The sequence below is a fragment of the Arvicanthis niloticus genome, chromosome 1 (assembly GCF_011762505.2).
Source record: "Arvicanthis niloticus isolate mArvNil1 chromosome 1, mArvNil1.pat.X, whole genome shotgun sequence".
Classification (NCBI taxonomy): domain Eukaryota; kingdom Metazoa; phylum Chordata; class Mammalia; order Rodentia; family Muridae; genus Arvicanthis; species Arvicanthis niloticus.
The window spans coordinates 46582523-46604356 of record NC_047658.1 but is presented as its reverse complement, the minus strand read 5'-3'; the positions used below and the strand labels follow the sequence as shown (position 1 = coordinate 46604356).

Here is a 21834-nt window from a genome sequence, read left to right as displayed (position 1 = left end):
CTTGTTAGCTCTGCCAACTTTTACTGAATAAGTGAGTGGCATGGGTCAAGTTAGTTCCCCTTCTTAGATCTCAGTTTTCTGAACAGGGCCCATTGCACCATCTAGAAGGTTGCTGGGGGTTATAGTAAAATGCAGCTGTGTACTGAGAGCGCGGTCAAGGCAAGCACAAAATGAACATCGGTATTTGTGTGATTAGAGGGCACGTAAATGAGTCTCGAAGCCTAATGCACCCCAATGACATTTCAACCTTCAGCCTTGCAACTCACTCAGAAGGAAGACCCCCCTTGTCTCCCAGCTCATCAAAGAAGTGTGTTACTGAGGAGGGATTGTGTAAGGCCAGAGTCATGAGAAGGATCAAGGACAAGAAGCAGAAGATCCAAAGAAAGCTGGCAATGTATGCCCAGGGGTGGTAGCAGTGGTAAAGGTATAGCCAGGCAGTAAGGATCTCAGCCACGGTGTAATAGATCCAGACAAGAGCCCAGAGACAAGTGTGCCCTTTCCTTTTGGCTATCAGGTTATTGAATTAATAGTCGTGAAGGAATTGGAATTTCTCTACCAATCTCATGTTACAGGAAGAACAAGGTACCAGTCACAGGAGGAACTTGTCTCCAGGAAGGGAGTTGACACAGTTCTGACATTAGGAGACTGAAGCTCAGACGTTGATGGGTTAATGATGGGCAGGACTATACCTTGACCAGGACTATTTAGCAGTACATATTCTTTTGTACCCTACAGCCTGTGCAGAACATTGAAATGTCAATTGGGGAGGGAGATCACTAGGCCTATCTATTTGTTCCTCCTCCCAATGTAACCATACTGAATAATCTTCCTTCTCTTCTCTTGACTGTTACTTGCTCCTTTAATTGGCACATTGAGGACAGGGGGCTGAGCCTAGCTTCTTAGGGCTGCCAGGACACAGGCTTTGACCCTAACAACGCCAGGTTACAATACCACTGGTAGAGAACACTGTTGTAAGTGATGCCAGGGAGTAATTTAGGCAGAAGGTACCCCCAGACAAGGGGAGGCACATTGAAAACCACACCAAGACTAGGTGAGGTCATGTCTGGAAGACAGATGGATGAAGCAATTTATATTTAAATGGTAAGGCAAACAACACACCCCCACGGTGCCACCGTCTATTCTTACTGAATTTCTCTGGAAGAAAGTAGAAATTATGGCTGGTGCTAATTGCTATGCACTATTGAATGGAAGCCTTGGCATTGGGATATAGGCCCTAGGGAAAGCAAGGAGTTCTCCAAATAGGTTTAGCCTCTCCGTTGATAAAGTGGACAATGCTAGGTATTTTCTTTTCGTGTCCACCTTTCTCTTAGCTTCCAAACGCTGTTGCCTGAGCCAGTACATCCTATCAGAGGTGCCTTGTGGACCAAAATCCTAGGGAATGCTGTGGGCAGCGGGAGGAGGACTGATGACAATTGGCACTGCTGCATGCTGACCTTCAGGCCAGGCTAGGAAGGGCCACAATAGTCAGGAGAGGGGTGGGGACAAGCAGGCTTGTGGCTCATCCCTTCCTTAACTCCATCTGCAGGCAGCAGGAGGACTAAACAAGGCCCTCTGCTGGGGTCCTTGTGACCTGCAGTCCCTTGTACTCGGTTGGTGGCTGGCGGATGATAATCAGACTGTGAGACTCCCTAAAGATCTAACTTCCCTTCTCAGAGCTTCCGTTTCTTTCTCCCATTTTCGGGGAATGGGTGGTTTAGATACGTCCAGTGATTACTGAATGCGGGAGCAGAGGCTGGCAGACCAAAGGAGCTCCTATCTCTGGCATCTTCCGGAGCCCCAGAGTGCAACTTCTGTCCTTAGAAATCCGAGAACCAAGCTGAATTCAGCTCTAATACCCGGGATACTCTCTCCCGCCTTAACACTCGGGTACCTAAGCATTAGGAACCCGCAACTAGAAGTAGGGTGCCTGGATACTCCCATCTCTGCACCTCATTGCTAGTCCTAGTACCACCCAGTTTCCGCCGTGGCGCCCTGGGCCCCGCCGTGCTGCCCTGGGCCCCACAGTGCCTCCTAGTGGCCGGGTAGCACCTTCCTCCCTCAGCCTCCCACCAAATCAGGACTCCCCGATTCTGCAGTTTCTCGAGGTAGCTAAACCCCGCCGGGCCTTGGCCATCAGCAAGCCCTTAGTGCCCCAAACAGGTCCCTTCGTGCCTCCCAGGGACGCACCCGCAGCCAGTAGCGACGCAGCCCGGGGCTCAAGGGGGCGATCGGGCCCTAGCCCGGGTTTGGGGCGCTAGGGGTGAAGGCAGGCGAGGCCGGCGGGCCAGGGGGAGCCGGTGAAGGCAGCGGCGGGAGTCCGAGAGAGACTAGGCGGCGGCAGCAGCGGGCGGCGCGAAGAATCTCTGTGATTGGCACAGCCTGAGCTGGAGGAGGCGGCGAAGGGAGGGCGGAGGAGGAGGAGGAGAAGGAGGAGGAGGAGGAGGAGGAGGAGGAAGGGAGCGAGCGCCGCGGCGGCGAGGAGCGAAGCCTTCAACCTCTCTAGCCGCGGCAGGACGGGGGCGGCCGCCGCGGGCCCGGGGCGGGGACAGTACGCAGCCTCGCGGCACGCACCCCCGCCCGGCAACGGCCACGACACCCGGGGCGAGCGGGAAAGCGGCGGCGGCGGCGGCGGGGGAAGGATGCAGGGAAAGAAGCCGGGTGGCTCGTCGGGCGGCGGCCGGAGCGGCGAGCTGCAGGGGGACGAGGCGCAGAGGAACAAGAAGAAGAAAAAGAAGGTGTCCTGCTTCTCCAACATTAAGATCTTCCTGGTGTCTGAGTGCGCCTTGATGCTGGCGCAGGGCACGGTGGGCGCCTACCTGGTGAGTCCGGGTGCCAACTCTGCCGCGGACCCCCTTCCCTGCCGGCGCTTCTCCGGCTTGCCGCCTGGCACCGAAAAGGGGCCTCGCCGGCGCCGGGGGCAGGCGGGCATGACCTCGGCCCGGCACGGAGGTTGGCGACTGGTGCAGAGGCGGCCGCCGGGGGAGCTGCCGGCCGGAGCCCGGAGCGGGCGGGACCGTGGATGCCGGCAGCTCGCGCGCCCGGCAGGGGCTGGGGAAGGGGTGCCCGAGAGGAGACGCAGGTGGGCGTGAAACTGTTTCTTCTCCCCTCTTAAAAACGGAGCCGTGTGGTGAGTTCAGGGAGCCTCCTCAGAGACTGGAAGGCATCGAGGTTCAGGTGACCTGCACATGGGAGGAAAAGCCAGTTAGCATCCTGCGTCCTCTACTCTCCGTTTCATCCGCCCGGAGAACGAATCATTATGCATCTTTTTTTTTTCCCCCTGGCTCTTTCTCCATCCGCCAATTGCCGGGGGAATTTAACAGTTTAGAGTAAAAGGCTCCCGGAGCCGAGCGGTGGCTGCAGGGGGACTAGTCCCACCCAGATCCCAATAGCCATCTTTCAGTAGGGGGATAAAGTTATAGTACCTGGAGAGTAGCTGCGAGTTTCTGTAGTTCTAGCTTAATTTCCCATCATGGTTGCTCGCCCACACGGGTAGTGGATCATTCTGTACAATATGTATTTGTTTTGTCTCCAGAAAGGGATTATTGATGCTCAAAGGCCCATGGACACTTATTATACCCAAGGAATCTACTTGAAAGGACTCAGCACTGTCAAGTACCTACTTTGTTGCTTTCTCCTTTGGTGCTCAGGTGATCCGCACTTGAGTTTCAGACAGTGCACTTCCAGACCTATCCTGCCTAACCAGGAAAAGATGTCTCAGAGTGGATAGTGTTAAATCATTACTTGGCTATTGACCTGCAACTGGAATCAAATGTCATAGATTTTAAGTGTTAGTGAGTACGTTTGATGGAGATCGAATTGGACAAGATTTCAAAAGCAGTTGGATAACCACATCCAGAGATAGAGCTATGTGTATCCTAATGCTATCATGAATCCCTCATTCCTGGCCCAGGGTTAAAGTTAATGAGGGCCAGACGCTGAGTATCCAGTACCATCAACAATTTCCCAAGGCTCCTAAAGGTTAAGGTGAAAGGAAGAAGCACTTGGTTAAAGTTAGTTATGTGGTGACTTGGGCGTGGGGGTGGGGGTGGGGCTCTACAGAGTCAGTTCTGTTCTTGGGGTGACTGAATTCTGGGGAATTTGAGAAATCATATATATTTTTTGTCACCCCTTCCCAGATAAACAGTTTTTAATTCTCCATTTCTGTCTTGTATATAATATTGTCACTGAACCCTGGGCCAAAAGAGCATTTGAGTATTCTGTTTTCTCAAATGTATTCATTTTTTTCTATCATTGTCATAGCTATAGACATTGGAGTTTGTTTGATGAGGATGGTGACATTTGGAGAAGCAGCTTTTTAAAGAAGAGATTTGACTGTTAAAATACTTAGAAGGTACATGTGTGTCACTAGAGGCAAAGACACATTAATACTGATAAGTGTGACTGTACTGTAGCATATGCAAAATAGATTATATCTAAATAGGTCTTTATGTAAAAAGAGGCTATCATTCTATCAACAGCTGGCTCCTGCCTAACAATTCCTTTGCCTCAGTTTCGATTAAGGGTATGGTATTCACATGTGGCAAAACCAGCAAGTCTATATACTTTTTCATCTCAGGAATGATGAATATCCGAGATTAGGATGTTTACTTCACTTCTAGTTAAGTTCACTTCTAGTGACTTAAGTTTTTGGGAGGAAGTGAAGAAGGGCCTTGAGCAGATGTGTAGCCTTTGTTTTCTTAGAAAATTAAAAAGCAAGTGTTTCCACCGTGGCTGGCCCTGGGAGATGACAGGTCACCATGAATCTCAGGACAAGGAAAGGACAGGAAGCATTCAGTCCACCTGCTGGTGGCATCTGGGCACTTCTGTCCGTCCCTAATGGAAAGTCTGATGCATGGGGCCATGTACTGGGTAACAAGAGCCAACAGGTGCCCTGAAGAAAGCAGATGGAGGCCCAAGAGAAGACAGGCTTAGGAGATGGAATTAATTGTGATGACTAGCAGTGCAAACACAAGGTTCTCAGGGACCCTGCTCTGCCTGGTGCCTATGAGGTTCTTTATTATAAGAACCTCATAGGAAGAATGGTGGCTTGGGAGGATTGGCCAGTCAGCTTGCTGCAGGTTTGATCTTCTGGGTCTCTTGAGACTGTATTTGGCAGGTGGGAAAGTTTTACTTTTCTTAAAGCCACAGGAGCCTTTTTTCTGTGGATATTTGGGGAATCAAATTATTACTGAGAGAAAGGCAGATTCCTTCCTTTTAAAATTCCATTGTGTCTGTCCTAGGAAACCTGAGACCCTGTGTCTGTAGATGAACACAGATGGTCCATGGGTGGATACCGATGTTTTCAGTGGGAATCAGCATGTGCTTCTGGGAAAGTGTTTTCAGGTTTCTGATGAAGGGCTGGCTATGGGGCATTGCCAACGGTGCTTCCTTTCTCAGTCAAGAGGATGACTGCAAATCTGAGGCCAGAACCATTATTTCCTTTTTGATTTCACAAGTTCATGTAGCTATCGTGTGTGTGTGTGTGTGTGTGTGTGTGTGTGTGTGTGTGTGTGTTTGTGTGTGTGTGTGTGTGTGTGTGAGAGTGAGTGTAATCTCCTTGGGTGCCTTTTCGTTTTTAAGATTGCTGTCATTTCAGTTTTCTCATTCTGCAAAGACAGGTTTCTCTTGTCCTTAGTGTGTCCTCGGCGACATTGGTGTATGTTTCCCAACTGCAGAAGTGAGGCAGGAAGTGACTTGTGACTTGAGAAGCTGCCCTGAAAAGTAGGACTCCTGTGTGTATTCCCTGAGTGGGGGCAGGGATTAAAGAAGGGTAAGAGGGGGAGGGATGGAAGGGAGAGGGGAAAAGGGATGGAGAGAGAGCAAAGAGGATGGAGGAGAGGGAGGGAGAGAGAAAGAGGGAAAGAAGAAGGGAAAGAGGGAGAGAAGGAGGAAGAGAGAAGAAGAGAGAGGGGGTGATTGGTTTTTCTTAACCTGCCTGGGGAGAAAACTCAAAAGAGCTGTATATAACAAGGCATTCTAGTCTGAGAATCTGCCACTTTTTGCTTGGGTCCCAAGGCCTTTCAGGAAGTGACGAAGTGGGCCCTATCATCTAGATCTTGGTGGGACAATACAGATAAGGTAATCTAGATACCCTGTGTAGACCCTGTGTAGCCAGGGACTTTGGAATCAGCACTTAGAACAATGTTCTGTTGCAGCATCTTAAACAGCTTGGTGGTGATAGTGGTGGTGGTGGTGGTGGTGGTGGTGGTGGTGGTGGTGGTGGTGGTGATGGTGATGATGGTGGTGGTGATGATGATGATGATGATTTTGCCTAAGAAAATGTCCACTGAACTTAATGGTTATTGTTATTGTCCCACCAAGACAAGACCATGTATACTTCTGGTAGCTGGGTGTTTGCTTTCAGAGACTCGAGCTTGTATTTGCAGGGTTTGTGTAGACTTTATTCTGTGCATCATGGAGGCTTACTGAGATGCGGAAAGCCAGCTATTCCTGAAAGGTAGCCCTGCAGAGACTGGTTTGTGTGTGTTATCGAATTACTGAGGACTTGAGGAGATAAGGATGTGGACAGGAAATTAAAACTGCTGACACCTTAGGCAAGTACGAATGGAGCTCATGACAGATGCTTTTGTATTTCTTCAGAATGTAAATGGAAGAAAGCCCAGTTGTGGTCTCTGGTGTCTGGTCTTCAGGTGATTCTTGTGAAGGGGAGGTGGGCATCTCCCTCTATAGCTTTGTAGATGTGTGTTTGAGGTTGTGTTTATAGGGTAATGAGTCTCTGTCTCTCTGTTCTATGGTCACTTATTTTTAGGCCAAAGAACTTTCAGTAGGTTTACAATTAGTGAGTGAGATGTAGCTATCATGGTTGTTACTTTCTCCTCTAAAAAAAGCATCATTTTGAAGATGGGTTCTTGCATAGCTAATCTAGAAGCTGGCGGCTGAAAAAAATTTTTAAAAGCCCTTGTCAAATTAGTATGATGACTAAGGTAACTGTCTTTTATTTAATCAAATTATTTTATACACTTATGGTTAGTCATAATGACAAATTCCCTGCTATTTGCATAATTACTCTATAGCCCCAGGTAGTAAAAAAAAAAATCACTCTGACATTTTTAAAATTATAGTTTGGTTTAAAATATCTAACTAAAATTTCTTAAGGAAAAAGATGTATTTCTGAAAGTTCTCTTCAACCAGGTTTGTGGACATACCTTTGCATTTTTGGGGGGTGGTGTACTATGGAGAGGTGCTTGTGTTTTAACAGTAGAATAATCTAAGTGGATTACGTCTACAGGGAGCAAGAGTTTTTTCTTGAGTTGTGATAACTCTGCCCTCCCAGGCCCGACCCTGTTAAACTTCAGTACCTTAGAAAAAGGGTCCAGAGGCCTGGCTATGTGGGGCTGCCTGTTCTGGTCTGGTTTGGCTCCTCCTACCTGCTGCTGGAAGAACATCTTTCTAGAGCAGATTTCACGAGGTTTCTCTTCCCTGGTCAGTCTGTCAGTGAACTGAGCAGGCAGAGTTCCAGCCCGAAGCTCTCCGGATTTACATCTGGTGGCAGACAGGGAGGTTCTGCTCTGCTCAGGGTCTTGTTCACCCGACAGTGTGGTCAGGGGCTGTGTGAGTGTAATGTAGCAAAAGCAATGAAGACGGGGGCTCATCTGATGCAGGAGGAGAGCCTTACTGGCCACGTATCTCTAGTGTGAATCTCAACCTCACAAATACATTGGAAGTAGACAGGTTTCGCAGGTGTTATTAGTTAATAAGCACACTCCTATGAAGAAGAGTCATGGTCTTAACTGTGCCTTTGCTTCTGCTTTGCATAGGTACTCACGGTCTGTGCACGGCTGCAAGCTTTACGTTGTCTGTGTACATATCTAGCCAATTCTGAATGCCACATACTTCCTTTTTTTTTTTTTTTTTTTTGAAAGAAATACTGCAATGGTGATTTTGTAGATTTCTTTTTTTTTTTTTTTTTTTCCAATTGTGATGAGGGTTGAACTCAGGACCTTGCACATACTAGGCAAGTGCTCTATCTCCAAGCTATATTTCTTAATGGCAATTTTGAGTGTATGCCTTCAAATGGACTCTAGGCCCTCTCTTGAGACTACTTGGCTATACATTCATTGCCTCTCGGAAATGCCGTCGGTAGTTTGCGTCTCAGAGAGATAGCCTCGCTTCCTGCCCTTGTTTGCTTTGTTTCTACTGTCTACTTCTTTATCTACAGAAGAGTCATTATTGAACTCAACTCATAGGATGAGTGAATTTGATGTGTTTCAAAGACACATATATTTAAGGCAGCCTGCGTGCTCATGTGTTAGGATGGGAGAGATTGCTCGTCAGTGATTAAAATCCCAGGCTAAGTGATTAAAAGTCCAAGGTAGAGAAAGACTTGTGTTTGTGGTTCTTTGGATGACGGTTATTGGAGCACCTGAGATTCCTTCCGGTGTCTGTCCCTTTCCGTTCTGATGGTTAGGCCCATGGCTTTACCTCTTTCTTCCGTGTTTTTTGTTTTTTTTTGTTTGTTTGTTTTGTTTTGTTTTCCTTTAAAATGACGATAGCTGTGGTCCCTGTGATAACTGTGAGGATTCACTGCTGCAGGTCTGTAAAGCACTTTGGACTCCATCTGGTGCACCGTAAGTACCCATTACAGCCTTGTCATTATTATTAACATGGCTGTACATACTTCCTGAGCAAATAATGGTACTGTAGTGCCAACTATTGAATAATAAAATTACTTCAGTCAGGTTTTGGCTTTGGTCTAGTGAGATGTAGACATAGGAAGCTTATACTTCTGAACAAACACTTGTGTCTTGGAGGGGAAAAAAAAGATGGTTTTGAAAGTATGAAGTAAATTAAATCCTGGTTGCTAATTCTTCTGTTTGGTTATTGCAACAATTCATTTTAAATTAAAGATTCTAAAAATGAGCTCTCTCTCTTTGTCTCTCTGTCTCTGTGTCTCTCTGCCTCTCTCTCTCTCTCTCTCTCTCTCTCTCTGTGTGTGTGTGTCTGTGTGTGTGTGTGTGTGTGTGTCTGTGTCTACAGTGTCTGTAGGGAAGCCTAGCAGTAGTCATTTATGTATGTCCTTTTATGGGCCATGGTACTACAGGTTGGAAGAGCTGGTGGTTGGGAGACACAAGGGTGCTGCTGGTGTCACCCTGGGGAGTACTTTCTGTCACTCTAGTACAAGTACCAGCAGGTTTCTTTGAGGCACCTTAGGATTTGGGATCTTTTGTACAATCTGATTTTCTGTTCCCAGGTTTGGTGATCTTAGCTCCTGAAGTTCGTTCTACTTCTGTTGTTAAAAGCTGAGTGGTCACATCAGGGGATCTTGAGATGTCAGGAGGGAGATGACCAAGGAACATATGTCTGGGATATACACTGCCTTTTAGGGAGCCTTGTATCAGACAAGACTGGAAACCTGGAAGCTCAGCTGGGTTGCCCATAGGGCTCAAAGATGGAGTGCTGCCCTACTTCATCTGGATGCTTCCTCCTGCAATACCCAGGTTCTGCAAGCACATCTGTACACACGTCTCTTGGCAAAGCCTTTGGTTTCTCAGAAGCAGAACCAAGAGCTGTTGATATGCTCTTGTTTCCCCCAGTGTCCTCATTCTCTCTGCTCCTGGCTGTTGGGATTTGTTCAACACGCTGCCCTTTGACGTGTAGCCTTTATAGCGGCCTTCCTTCCCCTAGACTTGTTGAGCCTGCCCATGGGAAAGAAAAAGAAGGAAATCAGCTTCATGTTGGTGAATTGAGTTATCATGTATATACCAGGAAAGGTTTTCAATCCCCACTCAGATGACCTGGGGTTTCTCAAGGGATGAAGGGTACCCAGAGGATCACAGATCCTCCAAAGCTGTCTGACTCTGTGATGACACTGTTAGTAGCACTGGGTCAGCTGTGGCTATGATCTGTAGCAAGGCTTTCCAGTGACAATATAGACAGGGGAAACATTCCCTTTTTACGATCTCAGTATACAGCAACTCCCAAGGTCATTTGGTTCTTTATGGCTTTACGTCTGGTTCCCTTGTAAATGAGAACCCTTCCTGACTGAGGACCTAGTTGACTACTTTCTTTAATCACAATGATGCTAACCCATGATGACTGTTTCTCCAGTCATGGGACATTACTCTCTGGGCTTTGGGATAGTTGATGGTTAGAATTTTCCTGGATTTAAACAAAACTCCCACATTAAAAATATTTTAAAGCAAAAGGCAGCATGGTCTGTCACCTGCCCTGTGTTTGATGGTGGAGTGGAATGTGGGTGCCCACCCTTCTCTTTGCTTCCTGCTTCCTCCATAAATAACTATTCATTACTCCTTGGCACTCTGTTCTCCAGGCATGTGACAAGCAAGGCACCATTCCGTTCACCTGGTAATGAATCGAAGCAAACACTGACTGTATTGATTTTTACTTATATCGTAACCATGAACTCTTTGAAACCCTGGGAGCAGCTATGGCCGTAAACACATGTGAATAGGCAGTGATGAGTCGAACACACGATTATGGCAAAAAGGCCAAGTAGCAGCAGTTCTTCACTGTGCCATTACAAGAGCCCAGTGGAAACTCTGGAGGAGTGTGGGACTTGCCCTCCCATGGCATGTCTGTCTGCTGATCCACCTCTCCCTCCACACTCCCTGTGAACACTTTACAGTGTTGGGCTGATTCTAGTTCATCTGGCAAGTTGCCCTTCAGCTTTGTGCTTCTAGATGACGAACTTGGCTGTCCAGGTAGCCCTTGGGAGTCTTCCTTGATAGCTTTTGTATTAATTACCTTCTCTTGTTACTGAGACAAATTATAATATGTGAGAGAAGAACATGCAAGAGAGAAGACTTATTTTGCTCCTTTTCCCAGAAGGTTCACTTCATGGTACGTCAACACAGTGCATTTGGGTGAAACATCAGGGAAGTGGGCATGCATGGAAAGGAAAGAGGAGGGAGAGTCTGAGGACCAGGTATAATCCTCAAAGACTCCTCAGTGACCCACTTATCAGACCAGACTCTACTTCTAAAATTTCTGCCACCTTCTAGAATAGTGCCTACACATTCAACACACACGAACCTCAGGCAGCAATTCTCAACCTATGGGTCACAACCTCTTTGTGGGGGAGGGGTCAAATGCCCCTTTCACAGCAGTCACCTAAGACCATCTGCATATCAGATATTTATGATCCATAACAATAGCAACATTAAAGTTATGAAGTAACATTAAAAATAATTTTGTGTGTGGAGGTCACCACAATATGAGGAATTATATTAAAGGGCCATAGTGTTGGGAAGGTTGAGAAACATTGGCCCAAGGAGACATTTCATTCATTCCTAAGTTTAACACACCTAAAGGCCTACATAGTCCTTCTCCACAGATACCCAAGCTTCTGGTTTTGTAGAATTAGGAGAAGTAAGTAGGGTCCCAAGAGATGTTCAGCAGACAGTTCTGGGGACACAGCCCAAAATAGAAATATGGCGGACCACTTCCAACATTTCTGACCATAGTCCAAGGAATCCTCCAAAGGGAGAAAGGACTCTTTTACCTCTGCCCCTGCGCCTGCACACTTGGTGGAGGAAGAGCAGTGTCACGTGGTGGTTTTCAATGAAAGACTATTGTAAATTATTCATAAGGGATGGCTATTGTCTTTTCCCTCCTTTGGAAGAGGCTTATGTAAAAACAGGCATGCTCTTTCTCTAATTGTTGGATCTGCTCTCCCATCTTCTGCTGATGAGAATGAGAAATTACCACCTTGGATAAAAGCAAGTTGGAAAAGTGCCCTGGGCTGATTACATAAGCCTCGAAATACTGTACCTGAAATTGTGTGTTTACTCTGCTAAGAATTCCCTTAATGAAGACGAAAATTTCTACACAGCTGGACCCATATGTTTTTTCTTATGTAAGATTCAATTATTGTGATCCAACCTGTAAAATCAAGAATGATGCTGTTTAGTTAAGCACTCAGCCTGTTGGGTCACTGCTGTTTAAAGGAGATCCACGGGACGACTATAGCAATCCTCCTGTGTTCAATATGGCTGCGGCTTCAACATTAGGCCTCCCTGCCCTTCAAGGGGATACAAGGCTTACCTTGGACCTGTGGCTACTTTGGCTCTTCTCCTTAAAGGCCACCTTTAGAGACTGCATTCAAAGTACAATCTGCAGGTATAACTATACACCATTGGTTATAACAGACACCATCCTTGGGCTATGTCATTTCTCAATCTCTGGGAATTTGTTGTGTCTTACCCAGTAGTGTTCATAATTTGCATGTGTTTTGTTGTGTTGCCTACTGTCTTCTCCCCAACTCTCAGTCTCCTGTAATCCAGGCTGGGTTTGAACTTACGATATAGCTGAGGATGATCTTCCTGTCTCTCCCCACTAAGTGCTAAGATTACAAGTGTGTATCACCCTGCCTGATTTTAAGCACTGCTGAGGGGAAAACCCAGGGCTTTTTGTGATTGCTAACCAAGTACTTAGTCAACTTCACAACATCACAACATCCACTAATCTTAGTCATCCTCCCCTTGAAACACACATACACACACACACACACACACACACACACATATATATATATATATGGTCCATAGAACACTCTTCAACTGAACTGAGTCAAGAAAGTTACCTCCTGAAATCTAGGCTATGTTTTATTTTTCTTTTGCTTTGTCACAAGATAAGAATTGTGAAGAAAAGACTTCAATGGAACTAGGTATCTTGAAATAGATATAGGAAACTTCAGACAAGATATTCCTGTCTTTAAGAAAAAAATTCGGGCATGTCTCCTGATTTATTATGTAGTGTGTATATTGCCTTTCCAGTTCTGGTAAATACTTGTGTAGGTAAGTAGGCTTAAAGTGCCAACAACATACTTTCTCAGCCAGCCAAAGAGACCATCTTTTAGAAACCAAAACCACAAAATAGCACCTTCCCCATTACCGTTGTCAAGCTATGTAGATTTGTATAAATAGATCAGAGCCTCGGGGATCAGCTATACAGTTCTGCAGCTGGCAGTTTGCAGGAGCAGGTGAGAAGGGTAGCCTTACAGCCCAGCCCAGAGTGATGGCGTAGAGCCTGAAGCCATCGGGTCAAGTCCAGGTGCAACTGCCTGCATCAGTGGAGTGGATCGTTCTAGCTGCATATTGCCTCTTTGCCTCCAGCTTGCCTGGGCCTGTCATTCAGAGACATGTTCATAGTCCTTCTTAAATATAGTTGGGTGTCTGTATCTAATAACTCCTTATTCATTGATTCGACCAATCCCAGGGCAAAAATAATAGAAAAGGGCTATATAACTGAACATATACAGACTTTGTCGTGCTATTATTTTCTAGGCAATATAGTATAGCAACTATTTACATAGTATTTACATTTAATTATCTATCATAAGTAAAGGGAATACAAGGAGAGCAATATAGGTTGTGTTCAAATACTATTTGTTTAATTCTTTTTGCGGTAGTAAGTATTAGACTCAGTCAGGTGCATTCACATGCCAGGCTTTTTAACACATTTTATTAATAAGCTGGAGAGCTATCAGCAGTTAAAAGCACTGGCTGCTCCTCCAGAGGACAGTTTTCAGTACTCACAAGGGATCAGCACCATCTTTCACTCCAGTTCCAGGAGATCTGATGCCTTCTGGCCTCCAGAGGCACTGGGCATGTGCATGGTACAAAAATATGCATATATGCAGGCAAAACACACATAAAACATTATTTAAAAAGACTTATGTATTGGGTTTCATATAATCTAGGCTGACCTCAAACTCTCTATGTAGCCGTGATCATCTCATCTGATCCTCCTGCTTCCACTCCTCAAGTTCTAGAATAACAGCATGTTCCACTAGACTTGATTTTTTTTTTTTTTTATTCTGTGCTGTGGAATGACCCCAAGCTTGATCCATGCTAGGCAAGCACTGTGTCAACTGAGCCCCCAGTCTCTCTAGGAGGGGGAGTTTTTTAATAGAAGGGATTTGAACATATGTAGATTTGGTATGAGGGGTGTTCCGAGAATCTGCCCTTTGAGGTGATAGAAGGACATCATATAACAGGTATGTGCACACTTGTTGCTCTCATGCCAGACAAAGTTGGGCCACCAAATTAACACTTTCCTGCATGTGCAGCCTCACTTCCAGCACCTGGCTCTGTCAGCTGGCAGGTGTGAGGAGGTAGCCCGGAAGCAGAGCCCGTGGAAAGATCTTTTAAAATTAATGATCATAAATTCATCTAAACCAAAACACAGTTTAGGCGCCTTTGATGTTGAGATCTAAAGCGCCTCAGATTGTCAAACTTTTGAGTGCTGACACGACACCGTGACTGGAACATTCCACGCTCGAACTCCTGTGTGACAGGTGGTCAAAGGTGGCTGCAGCAAAATATTGTATAAAATTATCTTCAGACCGTGTGTATGAGAAATATACATGAAAAAAAACATAAGTGAGTGAATGTCTAGATCTGGCTATGATTCCCTAGCTAGCTCACTGTGTATGTGTAAATATTTTAAAATTAAAAAAAAACAGAAGCCCCCAAATGTGAAACATTTGTGGTCCAAGGATTTTGTACAAACTCTGGTGAATATGTATGACTTTGGTGAACACTGAAAACAAAACAATCAAACAAAAAACAAAAACACCCCCCCCAAACAAAATGAAACAAAACAAACAAAAAACATCAACAAGCAAAGATACACAATTCTCTCACTTTAAAAATTTCCCCCTCCATCCTCACTTTTTTAAAAGATTTATTTATTTATTTATTTATTTATTTATTTATTTCATATATGTCAGTATACCGTCTCTGTCTTCAGACACAAGACAGCATCGGATGCCCATTATAGATGGTTGTGAGCCACCATGAGGTTGCTGGGAATTGAACTCAGGATCTCTGGAAGAGCAATTAGTGCTCTTAACCATTGAGCCACCTCTCCAGCCCCCATCCCCACTTTTTTGTTTTTGAGAAAAACGGGCTTCACATTTTCTAGTGGCTATCCTATCAGTCCGTAACCTAGGGAGCAGCTGAAAATGTATACATTCATATTTACTTACTCTTTGACACTTCTGGGAGGACTTTCCTTATAAAAAGAGCTAGAAAAGGCCAACAGTTAAAACTTTCTCAAGGCCCCATTGGCGCCTAAGGCAATCAGAATCAGAAAGACGATTCTGACTCTAGGTGAGGAGAGTGTCTTGTGTTCAGGTCCTCTGCCTCTGTGGCTGCTTTTCTGTTTGTACCAAGTGAACTGAGCCAGACTGGCCCAGGCGTACAGCGCAGCCCTGTTACCTCTCAGCAAGTTATTCATTTCTTTTCCTTCTCTTCACCGTCCCAGACACTACCGGTGACACACTTTGCCAGGCCTGGCAGGATGTCATAGAAACAGGTATAGGTCTCTGGGATGGTACTGGTGACTTGGTGACAGGCAGACTTGTGCTATGGGTGGTATTTGCATTCTCCTCCAGCTCTGCCTTCTCTCTGTCTTCATGGTTCCTCTCTGTGGAACCATGAAGCTGAGTTCTTCGCCTCCTACATACAAGTCTTTGAACCCAGGTCCACTTTTCACCCAGGTCTGCTGGCCAGCAGCTCTCCTCTACTTTATTTTTGATCAGGACTGGGGCCGGGTTCTTCATGATTCATTTAAATTTTGTTTTCGTAAAGATCATAGGATGGTACTGTTCTTTTCAGCTATTTTTTGTTGTCTCAGATGTTACGCAAAATGGTGTCATATTTTTAAATTTACCATAGAACTATGTGACTATAACTATATATCTATATAATATATAGTATTTATATACACATTGTGTATACACTTCTGTAGTTAAACTGATTTGCAGTCTCCTCTGGTGGTGTAAGTGGGGAGGGTGGACACAGCCTAGATGTGTTTCTCTGAGCACTGCTGAAGGAAGGGACAGTGACTTAACTTCCTCGGGCCAGTCTAATAAATTATCACAAACCCAGTGGCTTAGAAAAACAGATTTCCTTTTGACAAGACAGTTCCACATGTTGTGGTGACCCCTCAACCATAAAATTATTTTTGTTGATACTTCAAAACTGCAATCTTGCTGTTATAATGTAAATATCTGTGTTTCCCAAAGGTAATCTCCATGAAAGGGTCATTCTATACCCCAGGAGTCATGACCCACTGGTTGAGAACCACTGCCTTAAGGGGACTGAAAGTCTTTGTACCCTCATTCTCAGGAACACCCCTGTGTGCTCCTATTTTTCCCCTGGCACATCAGACTAAGGGCCTGCCTCCCCCAAAGACATGATCAGATTCCACTTCCCAGTGTCTGTAGATGAGGATGTATTTGGAAGCAAGCAGATATAGGCAAGTGAAAATGAGGTCATTAGACTATATCCTAGCCCAATCTGACCTGTGCCCTTACAAGACAAGAGACGTAGGGGAAATGCCACATGGTGACAGAGAGATGAGTGTGACATAGCTGCAAGCTGAGCAGTGCCAGGGGGCATCAAAGGGTCACCATCAAAAGCTGGACAGACACAAGGAAGGACACTCAGAGCCACAGAGAAAGCATAAGCAGTTGTCTTTGGAGTTGCATGCTCTGGGCCTGAGTCAGAAGGAATCTGTTCTTCTAAGCCACTGGATTTGTGATAATTTATTAGAGTGGCTCTAGGAAATTAAGACACTGTTTCTTCCCTCAACAGTGCTTGGAGACACACATCTAGGCTGTGTCCACCCTCCCCACTTACACAACCAGGGGAGACTGCAAATCAGCTTAACTACAGAAGTGTGTACACAATGTGTATATAAATACTATAAATTATACATATATATAGTTATAGTCATATTGTTCTATGGTAAATTTAAAAATATGACACCATTTTGCCTAACATCTGAGACCAAAATAGCTGAGAACAACAGTACCATCCTATGGAGATGGGCCTCAGTAATGGTGGGAGTGGGACTCCTGTGGGGAAGGGCAGTCTAGGAAACCAGTACCACAACCACAGACCTAATAATCTATAGTCTTTACACCAGTCAGCAGCAGTGTTGGAGATGTTGGCACCTGTCTTGGCAAAGCTTCCGTCCTTCTGCCTCCCAGCTATACTGTGGTATCATAAGATGCCACTGGAATCCAGCCTGCTAGCCGGCAGAGCAAAGCTACATCAGGGTCATGGTCAAACTCAGGGGACAGCTATGGGTTCCATGGCATGGGATGGTTGAAGGTATACTTCAGTTAAGAGTAGAGGGGACACCTCTTGTTGGCAAAGATAGTCACTAGGGTTAGAGCCTCTGTACTTTGGTTGTCTTGGAATATGTTGCTTTGTAGGGTTGTGGTTGACAAAGGAGGATGATAGCTCCAGGGCCCTGTGTTTGGGCTCCTGGCCCTGAAGACACAGTGATCCCTCTATACTGAAGCCTTCTTTTGAATTATCTGGCTTTCTTTTTCATATTTTTGTTTGGCCTTGGATGTATCAGTTTTCGATAACTTTAAAGCTGGAAAGAGAACAAACTGTTTAGACACAGGAGATGCCTCCAAACAAGAAGTGGGTGTGCAGTTTACAGTTGAAACATCCATCTGCAGTGCCCTCTGAAGGAATCTAATGAAGAGCAGAAGGGACACCCCGTGTTGCCGCAGGCAGTCACTAGGACCCGGGAGAGAAGCTGGCCTCCGAACAGAGCCAATGGGAGTTGAGAACTGGTTGAGGACTTCTTTAACATAGTTTCCCTCTGGGCAAAAGTATGTCCTAGTCTAGTTTGTTTGGTTGGTTAGTTAGTTAGTTTCAGTTTTTAGAATTGCAACTGATATCTCTTCCATTTTTAGGAGGCACAATTATATATTGTATATTGTATAGTTGTTGGTGCAGCTTAGGTACAGAATTCCATGGTATATTCTTTTGTGTTTTTTTTTTTTAACTAATTCATTTTTTTCCCTTAGTTTTGTGTTATTCTCGTAAGGTAAGCCAACGTAGGTAGCTTACAGAGTATTTGGCTTGTGATTCAAATAACTGGAATATTCACAAGGTATGGTCCCAGCATATGGCAAGTGTCTCCCTGGTTACATAACAACATAGCAAAGAAGTAGAAAGCTAATGGCCGCATGCAGAAGGCCAAATGCATGGAATGACCTACTCTCATGAGAACTAACATCATCTTGTGAGAACTCCAGTTGTCCCTTCCAATGACGGTGCCCTTCCATGACCTAGTTACCTCCCATTAAAATCTCCCCATTTTTTCAGTGACATCTTGTCTCTGGGCAGCACTGTTTTCTGGGCATGACATTCTAGACTTTGTGGAATAGAAAGAGTGAACCCACCATTGTCATCTTGTCACTCATGCATTCCTTGCTCTCTTCTGACAGGAGAGATGCGACAACCAGTCACTTCAAGCTTCTCTCGCTTCTCTCTGCCCTGATGGACAGGCGTTGAACTATGAACTGTTGAAAATAAACACTTTTCCCTTTGCTTGCTTTTGTCAGAATATTTCATTGTAGCAACAGGAAAAGAAGCTATGGCAGAAATACAGATGGTCTTTGACCTACAGTGGGGTTATGGTGATATGTTGACAGACTCATCTTAAGTTGAAAACATCATAAGCCTACAATGCATGTGCTATCCCTCCATCCACTGAATATTAGCCTACCTTAAGTGAGCTCGGAACAGCAGCCTATGGCACAGCAGAACTGTCTGTCTACTGCACAATGTATTCTACACTATTGTAACTTACTGAATACTGCACTAATGCACTAAAGATATAAATGAGCTCAGAACACTGGCTTAGAGCAGGGCAGTGTTCTTTACGCTGCTGTAATTTATTGAATACTATACTAAAGATGAATTCTCTAGAGGGTTGTGTAGGAATACTTCTGCACCACCATGAAGTCAAGGAATTATAAGTCTATAATTATAAGATGTTTATAAGTCTTGCTCTTGTAAATTGGGCCCCCGGTGCCCCATCTCTATGTACTTTCTATTAAACATGGAAAACCAGCAGACTAGATACAACTTGTAACATGTACATTCTCAAAGTACAAAGGAATGCATCTAATTTCATTGAAATTCAGCAAAGAATTCCCTTGAGTAAAACTCAGAGCATCGTCTTCCATCCTAGGTTGTTCCTGGAGATTTTCTCTCCTTTTTAAGTATTTGCCATCAAACTAAATAACTGAAAAAAAAAAACAAAAAAAAAAAAAAAAAAAAAAAGTTTCTTAATCTGTGTCATGTAACTGAATCCCAACACAGCTTACCCAGACATGGTGGATGCCTTCTCCTTTGGAACTAGTTATATATATTCTTTCAGCAGTCGGAGTCAACTATAGGTTTAGTCAACCTTTTTCTGGTACCGTCTGATTACTTTTTTCTCTTGCTTCTCTGAAGTAAGGGCGCCTGTTATCTGTGTCCTGAATTGACTTCGCACTCTGCAGTTGTTTGCTTTGCTTGGACTCTTCCTTTATTTCTAAATCCACTGTGTTTTCTTTTTAAGTCTCCAATCAGCAAACCGATGTTACTTTAGTTCTCTGTGGATTCTGTTGCGTGGTTTTATTTGTCTCCCAATTAATTTCTTCCTTCCTTTCTTTCTTTCTTTCTTTCTTTCTTTCTTTCTTTCTTTCTTTCTTTCTTTCTAAGGTTCACAATTATCATTGTTTTCTTCTTTTCTAATTTTCTTCCTTTCCCCTTTTTATTCTCTACTTATTGATCTCATATGTTTGTTAAATCCTGTTGCACATAAACCTTCAGGATCCTTCTTGGTCATGTTTTCTGCTAGGCTGAGTTCCTACTTTTAGCTGGCTTGCCTTTCCCCAAGGGAATCCATGTTTATAGCTGCCCAACACATGTAATTTGTTTGTTTATTGTTGTCTAAGTACGGCAGCTCATATCTTTGTTATGAAGCTTCGTCTTTCTTCTCTGTTGCCACCAAGCTACTTAAGTTCGGAGCCTGCTTTTCCATTCGGGGCATTGTTTTCTGCAGCCTGCGGTAGAGATGGAGCAGAGCTATGAAGGTGGCATTCCCAGCACTGGGTCGGCTTGGCTGGGCGATGTGACTTTTACTTCTGGATCTTTTAAAGATCCTGTGAAGCGGGTTCAGCCTTCAGGTAGGGGATACAACACACTCTGTACACTCTAGTGGTGCTGGGATATGAAATCAGCCATCTCTTTCCCTGTGTACCCCAGAGTCTTCATTTCCTTCCAGCTGAGATCCAGTAGCAGGGTTAACAGAGTCCTTCTTGCCTTTTTATCCTGGTAGATGTTTGTCAGGCAAAGGGAGATGGACACATGACTCCTCAGATTGCCCCCTTCTACACTTGGTGATTTTAATTCTTCGAATTTTTCTCTTCTTTAGGGAACTTGGGGTGAGGCTACAAGGTTTTCCTACTTCCTCTCCCTGTCACATTCCTGTTCCTTTTCTGCATTTTTAAAAAGGCTTTTGACACTGAGGTGTGTTCCCTTTCGTCACCCCCCCCACTCCCACTCTTTTTGGTTTATGAATATTTCTGCTTTAAATTGAGTTAAGTTTAGGGTTTTTGCATTTGATGTTCACTGTCTCAGCTTAATTAGAAAGTCTCTGATAACATTACAAAGTCTTTGTAATGCGCCCTCCCTACATCCCAGCCCCCTGTTTCTGGGTCTTAGAGTTATTGTTTGCTGTTTCCTGTTGTGTTATCCAGAGTTATGCAGTGGTCTGAGGGGACTAAAAGGGAAGGTCCTAAGAACAGCGCCACAATGGAGCCTCCATGGAATGGGAATAGATGTCTTGAGGGTGTGGGTGTGGCAGGGGGGAGTATGTGTGGATGTGATGTAGTTCTCACATAGTTGTGGGACTATAGATCCCTTCACAGGTTGGTCATCCTTTGCTCCAAGATGGAAAGTCCAAGATGCGTTGCTATCCAAAATACCCCCAAATCCTGAGATACCATAAAGGGAGGACTGCCACAAGGACACAAGTGGACAATTCCAGCCATGACTGTAACCGTGTAACTGTTCAACATAAAGCAGAGCAGGCCCAACAAAGATGCTGCATGAAATGACCTTCAGGCCAGGAATAAGGAGGGGTATAATTTGAATTTCTCTCCTGCTTGGACTGGAGCCCTGCCCCAGGGTCTCTCATCATACATACATCTATACATATTCTAGAATCCAAAATCGGTTCCAACAGTCTGGTGTTGGACATTTCCAATAGGGGTCTGAAGGGGATAGAGCTGGCTATTTTAGTTAGAGTTTCCCTTCCAGGTCTTTTTATTTGTCTGCTCTAATAGCCTTTTCACAGCTCAGAGGAGAGGGAGAGAGGGACAGAGAGAGAGAGGAAGGGAAAGAGAAAGAGAGCACACTACCCCGCCCCAGAGCTAAGTATAATGTTTAAGCATATTGAGTGTTTTGATGCTGTTTTAACATGTTGCTACTTGTTAGAAAACACTACTCTTTAAAAAAAAAAAAAAAAAAAAAAAAAAAAAAAAAAAAAAAAACCTATGAAAACACTGAATACAACTTGGCCTGGGACTAAGAACTCTCCTTGGCTATCGGTTCCTCCCCAGTCAGGGCCTGGAGGCTCCTACAGGTGACAAGAGTATTTGAAAATGCTCCCAGCATGTTGTCACCTGCACTTTTAGCCTCACTTGCATATTTGTCTGAACAGACAGCCACTCAGAAGCAAGAGCCCTTATGTAAGAATTTTGCCTTCTTAATCCCCACAAAATTACAGCATGCTTGGTGCTAGAAAGAGCAGACTCTCCAATGAGTGCTGACTTGTACAGCAAACGGTCACCTTTCCGAATCTTAGCATGGACTTACATTTATTTCCCTTGCTTAGAGAGCATTCTTCCGGATGTGCTGAGTCCCATTTTGGTCTTATTATTGCCTTGTTTGTTCTTTGACTATTTATGTTAATTGTATTGCTTGCTCCTTGACTACTTGCATCTATTGTATTGCTAGTTCCTCAGCCTAGAACTGACCTTAATAC

The 21834-nt window shown here is 44.7% G+C and overlaps 1 protein-coding gene across 2 annotated transcripts in view; it reads left to right on the top strand.

Moving 5' to 3' along the window:
- The first annotated feature begins 2465 nt into the window (after positions 1-2465).
- Positions 2466-21834, top strand: part of Slco3a1 (solute carrier organic anion transporter family member 3A1) — a 282952-nt gene continuing 263583 nt past the window's right edge. Inside the window, exon 1 of one of the 2 annotated variants that reach the window (XM_034499329.2) lies at positions 2466-2819. In XM_034499329.2, coding sequence (XP_034355220.1) covers positions 2640-2819 — 180 coding nt within the window. In that variant the 5' untranslated portion in view covers positions 2466-2639. The remainder of the gene's footprint in view (positions 2820-21834) is intronic. The other variant, XM_034499330.2, reaches the window with a different exon arrangement.